Source organism: Penaeus chinensis, chromosome 28 (assembly GCF_019202785.1).
Source record: "Penaeus chinensis breed Huanghai No. 1 chromosome 28, ASM1920278v2, whole genome shotgun sequence".
In the NCBI taxonomy this organism is placed as follows: Eukaryota; Metazoa; Arthropoda; class Malacostraca; order Decapoda; family Penaeidae; genus Penaeus; species Penaeus chinensis.
Genome location: NC_061846.1, coordinates 3,336,745 through 3,343,660, shown reverse-complemented (window position 1 = coordinate 3,343,660; position 6,916 = coordinate 3,336,745). Strand labels below are relative to the sequence as shown.

The window sequence follows — 6,916 nt, the reverse complement described above, 5'->3', positions numbered from 1 at the left end:
AGAGTAATAACAATGATAATAATAATAATGAAAATAATGATAATAATAACAGCATAATGACAACAATAACATAAATATCCATCGTGCAAATATCGACAAAAATAGCAATACAGTAATGATAATAGTGGGAGGTTATGCCCTGAAAAAATATTGTTGCTAGGACAAGGCACATGACTACACTAGGAGGAGTAAAGTGATGAAATACAATAAGTTACGGGGTGAATCAGCTGGAGCACTTTTTTCCGTGTCATGTTGTAGTGGGCGTTGAAGGCGAAGTATTTCAGGTTGTGTTTATGATTTTTTGGCCGTGAATTGCTTATACTATTGAATATAGATAACAGTTTGTGTTGTTGAGTATTTTTTTGATATTTCATTCGCGCGGAAAGTGTGGAAAGTAAAATTAAAAACTCCTCTACGCGAGCCCGATATAAGACCCTGTGTTGCGAGGAAAGATTGTAAACAAACAGGCGACAAATTGGCCGAGAGCACATCCTCCATTCGTTATTATTTGCCTTTTAAGAGTTTTTAGAGGACGTTTTATCCTGTCAGGGGGTAAATACAGCCAAAATGACCTTCAGAGCCCATGCCCTAAGCTTCCTAGATACGGCATTAAGAGTACCACCGCTTTTTGTCATGGATGAAGTATTAAAGTGCTGTTTCGGGTTTTCGAGAGCAATTCATGTCAGGTGAGGATCTCTTCCTTTTTTTATGTATCTGTTTGTATTTTTTTAAAGATTTTAAAGTTTTTAGATTTTCTCTTGTGAGGGATTGGATGGATTATAATATTGTGCTTGTTGAAGGAAAGGGGGGTGAGGGGGTGGTAGCAGGTCGGTTGCAAGTCATGGTTATTGCTAAGGATTGTGTTCTAGTTTTTGAAGATTCAAGATTTATAAAGTATGTTGGGTTGGGTGACGTGGTTACCTGAATTATGTCATTTCCAGGATTGGTATCATACTATTTGAACAATGTTTGCAGCTCAATTTTTTATACCAAAATGTAACAATCATACTAATCTGGTATATTTTCAATGATGATAGGTTTTCCATTGGTTAGATAAATGTATTGGTAAACTAAATTGCTGGGTAAGAATTACATTGAAGTAAAATTTTATGGACAATAATTATTTTATTGAATGACCGATAGTCTCTCTGTCTCCATCTTTGTCTCTGTCCCTGTCTGTCTCTGTCTCTGTCTCTGTCTCTGTCTCTGTCTCCATCTTTGTCTCTGTCCCTGTCTGTCTCTGTCTCTGTCTCTGTCTCTGTCTCTGTCTCTGTCTCTGTCTCTGTCTCTGTCTCTGTCTCTGTCTCTGTCTCTGTCTCTGTCTCTGTCTCTGTCTCTGTCTCTGTCTCTCTCTCTCTCTCTCTCTCTCCCTCTTTCTGTGTGTATGTGTATGTCTGTCTGTCTGTCTGTCTGTCTGTCTGTCTGTCTGTCTGTCTGTCTGTCTGTTTGTCTCTCTTTCTGTCTCTCTTTCTGTGTGTCTCTTTCTTTGTGTGTGTGTGTGTGTCACACTCTCTCTGTGTGTGACTCTTTCTCTCTAAGCATCTCCTTCTTTCTATGTGTGTCTCTCTCTATGTCCATCTCTTTATCTCTTTATCTGTGTCTGTCTGTGTCTGTCTGTGTCTGTCTGTCTGTCTGTCTGTCTGTCCATCTCTCTTTCTGTCTCTCTCTCTTTCTGTCTCTCTCTCTTTCTGTCTCTCTCTCTTTCTGTCTCTCTCTCTCTCTCTCTCTCTCTCTCTCTCTCTCTCTCTCTCTCTCTCTCTCTCTCTCTCTCTCTCTCTCTCTCTCTCTCTGTCTATCTCTCTGTCTATCTCTCTCTGTCTCTCTCTCTCTCTCTCTCTCTCTCTCTCTCTCTCTCTCTCTCTCTCTCTCTCTCTCTCTCTCTCTCTCTCTCTCTCTCTCTCTCTCTCTCTCTCTCTCTCTGTCTCTCTGTCTCTCTCTCTCTCTCTCTCTCTGTCTCTCTCTCTCTCTCTGTCTCTCTCTCTCTCTCTGTCTCTCTCTCTCTCTCTCTCTCTCTCTCTCTCTCTCTCTCTCTCTCTCTCTCTCTCTCTCTCTCTCTCTCTCTCTCTCTCTCTCTCTGTCTCTCTCTCTGTCTCTCTCTCTCTCTCTCTCTCTCTCTCTCTCTCTCTCTCTCTCTCTCTCTCTCTCTCTCTCTCTCTCTCTCTCTCTCTCTCTCTCTCTCTCTCTCTGTCTCTCTCTCTCTCTCTGTCTCTCTCTCTCTCTCTGTCTCTCTCTCTCTCTCTGTCTCTCTCTCTCTCTCTCTCTCTCTCTCTCTCTCTCTCTCTCTCTCTCTCTCTCTCTCTCTCTCTCTCTCTCTCTCTCTCTCTGTCTCTCTCTCTCTCTCTCTGTCTCTCTCTGTCTCTCTCTCTCTCTGTCTCTCTCTGTCTCTCTCTCTCTCTCTCTCTCTCTCTCTCTCTCTCTCTCTCTCTCTCTCTCTCTCTCTCTCTCTCTCTCTCTCTCTCTCTCTCTCATTCTCTCTCTCTCTCTCAGTTAACGTCACGACACCACATTGTAAGGACGTGTATAATGTCCTCTCGTGACCTTGTGACCTGTCCTTAAAGGGTCTGTGATACCTTGACAATCAGGAATTCACAGACCTGTCAACTGTATATTGATCCAGTGTTTGATAATGTTCACATAACAATAAGTTATAAAGTGATACAAAGAACTAATATTAAAACTAAAAGTGAAAGCTCCCACGCACACTCCCAGATGTGCTGCAAGGCACCCTAGGCGACCCGTGTGAGTAACTGTTTATTTTCAAGGGACAAGCACTCAGATTTGGCTCTTTCATGGTCGGGGGAATGACCGTGACCACAGATGGGACGATGGAAACCGAGGGGAGGTACGATGTCCACAGTGAGGAGGATATTGGTGGGGCCCCGGAAAGAATGAAGAAAAAAGCAAAGAGGCAGCTATCTGCCTCTGTGGAAGTTACACCTCCCGGACACCTGTGTGCACACTTTAAGAATGATACAAAACTGCGCACACATGGTGATAAATATCGCTGGGTCTCTAAGGCCCTAAAAGTGGACCCGTATAATAAGACATATGGATCCCTTGAGCTGAAAATGGGACGATACAACGTTTATGTTAAATGCAAGAACGAACAAATTCTTGCTCATATAACATCTAGCGGTGTATGTGACAAGGTCCTTGAGAAAGCCAAGGTATTTGGAAAAGGAAAATGCACGAACATCATTGTGTTCGATGTCCCAAGGGAAATCAAAACAGAAGAAATGACCACAAACAATGAACGTATCATTCATACGAGGTATACGAAGACTAATGGAATGATGACCCATAGAGTCATCATAACCTATGAGGGGGAGGTATTCCCCAAAAGTATCAAAATGGTTGAGGGCATGGCACCCTTCAGGTGTGCCGACTTCAAATCAACAGTGATGGCCCCTGCAACGGAAGCAATGGCACCTGCCACAGTACCAGCACAAGCAGGAGGTCAAGCTCTGTCAACTCAAGCACCAGCACCAGCTGCAGCACCAGCTGCAGCACCAGCCCTAGCACCATATGCTGCATCAGTCTCTACACCTTCAACACCAGCTGCAGCACCAACTCTAGCACCATCTGCTGCACCAGCTTCAGCACCAGCTTCAGCATCAGTTGCAGCACCAGCTGCAGCTCAGCCCTGTCTGCAGCAGGACAAACAAGAGTCCAATGGGGAAATCAAAGAACTACTGCAAATGCTACTTCGACAGATGGAGCAGATGATGTTCATGATGCAGCAACAAATGGCTCAGCAATCTCAACTTCAGGAAAGGATGTTCTCATTCCTCCTCAATCAACAACAGCATCACTCTGTAGTGGGCCTTGGAAATGGTCAAGTAATCAATGTCTCCAGTTGATCACTTGAAATGTATTACCTGGAACATAAACATTTTGCAGAAATGCAAGGCAACTCTCTCCCAGTACCTTCACTCAGAAAATGTTGATGTGTGTTGCCTTCAGGAAGTCAGAACTAGTGCTCGTTATGCAAAAATTGCGGGATACACATATTATGACAGACCAAATATTGCTAACCCCTCTACGAGAGGGCTTGGCATTTACATAAAGAACTTAATTCCATCGAAAGTGATTGATGACAATCATGACCACTCCTGTGTTGAATATCTTAGTATTAAAATATTTCTAGACGGTAAATCTATCACCATCATTAATGTATATAATCCACATGATAGTAAGGCGGTACCTAAACCTCCTGACTGCATGATACAAACTGATACTGTCTTATTGTATGGTGATTTTAATGCTCGCCATCCTCTCTTAGGTTCCGAGGGAAGTACCATTGGCAAAAATGGTAAGGTTTATTATGACTATCTCCAAAATACTAGTGACCCCATACTCTTATTATGCCCCTTCAAAAAACTAATTATTGGGAGGGAAATTGGACTATATAGATCTATACAATCAGCACACACTACCAAGTACTGCAAAAGTCATCCCATTCTTAGTTAGGGATCACTGGGCATTAAGTATAACCCTCCCTTTTTGCAAAAGAACCCCATCCCAGCCATGCCTTACATACTACCTTGCTACTAAATATCATGATGAATTCATTGAAAAAATTGCCTACTGGTATGAAGACTTTACTCCTACCAGCCTGGATCACTTTAATGAAACTGTCAGCAAGTTGGCAATATCAGTACTCAAATACAGCCCAAAAGCCCTGCCAAGCGTGGATCTTTATCCTCCAGAGGTAGACATGCACAACAACTGAGCAAAGACCCTGAGATAAAACTTCTTAGGAGGCTCATACGATCTACAATAAGTCAGCTACGACACTTGGGGAAAAACCCTTACTTAGCTAGGCCGATTTCTCTGACGTCCTGCCTGTCTAAAACCTGTGAAAGAATTCTCCTTACTTTTTTACTCCACCAGATCAAAGACATGATCCATCCATCTGTCTTTGGCTTTCAAAAAGGGAGTGGAACACAAATGTGTCAAGCACAGAACCTAAATGGACATAATGCACAGTCTTCTTATGTCATAGATTTTAAGGGAGCATTCGACAGTGCCTCCCCTACTGCAATCCTCCATGAACTAACTCTTTTAGAAGTTAAGGGCAAGAGCAAAAGTGTGGTATCAAGGCATCTATAGTCCTTATGGCAAATTGGAATTAGGCACTCCACAAGGAGGGTATTGTTCCCTACACTGTTTAATATACTTATGCACTCTCTTTGCAAGCTCAATGATGAGTTAGGAAACCTATGCAGCATCACATCCTATTCTGATGACATTCTTATTCAGGTATTTGATAGGGGGGATTATGTTCTACAGAGGTTCAGCAAAAAGTGTGCCTCCCTTGGTCTCATAATCAACCCAATCAAAACTAAGCATATTTCCAGATCTCGTGAACTACCTTACATTCCAAGGTTAAGTGGACAAAATATTGCAAGAACTGACACCTAGAAATATCTTGGTGTTATGGTGACTGCTCCCCACCTCATGTCCCACAACTCACGCTTTGCCAAGGATATTGTTCAAAACATCAAGGAACGTTGCCTTGAGCGTTTAAGACCATTGCAATACATAAGTAACAGCTATGTAGGTGCCTCCCTGAGAGTCCTAAGGTTGATAGATATATCCCTTGTTAGGTCAATGATAGACTATGCAAGCCCTGTTCTAAGTATGCTGCCACCGAGTGCCCTCAAACCCCTTGAAGTTTACAGAACAAGGCCATGAGAATTATACTTGGATGCCCAGTAACTGCTAAAGCTCTCGTCATGAGGTAAGAGTTAGACCTCCCCTCTATTCACAGTCGTGTCATCCAAGTTAACACCATACTTGGCATCAGACTCCTGCAGCTTCAACCCAGACCACAAATCTCCAATATCCTATCAAATGAGATAAATTATAGAGTTAGACATGCCTGGCATCGATACTCCAATATCATACAGTCCAACTTAGAATGGAAAACTAAAACTGCTCATACTATCATGTTCTTCAATGTATGGAACAACGAAGTGCTTAATATTTCAGATACAGTAATTGCTGCTCCTTGGCTCAGAACATGCTTATATTGATAAACTAATAGGGTCTAAATCTATGACTTCTACAATGGAACTAAAAGCTCACTACTTGAAATATATAGATGGCATTCTAAATCCCCCTCATGGTATGCCCCCACTTGCAATCTACTGTGATGCCTCCACTGATCTTCATGGAGCAACAGGGATTGGTGTGCTAATTCCTGATATAGATCTTGAAGAACATGTGTGCATTTTCAACTGGACACGCTCAACTGATGCCGAGTCAGTTGCTATCTATCATGCCATTAAGAAAGGTAGTGAGCAGCAGCTACACCTGGCTGTCTTTACAGACAGCCAAGGCGCTCTCCACAAGCTTACTGCATTTAATCCAGAAAATATGGTAACTAGGAATATCTTTCACCAAATTTCTAAACTATCAGAACGGGGTACTCAAGTGTCACTATAGTGAATATTCTCTCATATAGGAATATCACTATGTGACAGGGCTGATCAATTAGTCAGGTTAGCACTTTCCCATGAAGATCCATATTATGTAATACCGCTATCTCTCAATCAAATGAAAAAAACGAGTTATCAACTGTCTTAGAGATTATGAGGGTCAGGTATGGACATGGTACTATCTGGCATTACAAGACTATATTTAGACAAACCTTATAAAATCTATCACGAGCTGTCTCAGAGACAACAGGTTACATTAACTAGGCTACGCATAGGATATCAGTACAATATGCAATATGTACAGGATGCAGTTTTGGATGTAAAACCTGTTTCATATCATCACTGCAAACTGCAAGGCACCCAAGTTGCATAATCTCACTCATTACTTACTCTGTTGCATAAAGACTGCATCCTATCGATCAAATAGTACTTTTCACAGATTAGCACTTGTTGATTATATTAACTTTATTATA

General features: G+C 42.0%; 1 protein-coding gene across 1 annotated transcript in view; it reads left to right on the top strand.

Annotated features, from left to right (window-relative positions):
- The first annotated feature begins 448 nt into the window (after positions 1 to 448).
- LOC125040198 (protein TRC8 homolog) overlaps positions 449 to 6,916 on the top strand; it is a 12,261-nt gene continuing 5,793 nt past the window's right edge. The window contains exon 1 of the mRNA XM_047634744.1: positions 449 to 686. Coding sequence (XP_047490700.1) covers positions 568 to 686 — 119 coding nt within the window. The 5' untranslated portion in view covers positions 449 to 567. The remainder of the gene's footprint in view (positions 687 to 6,916) is intronic.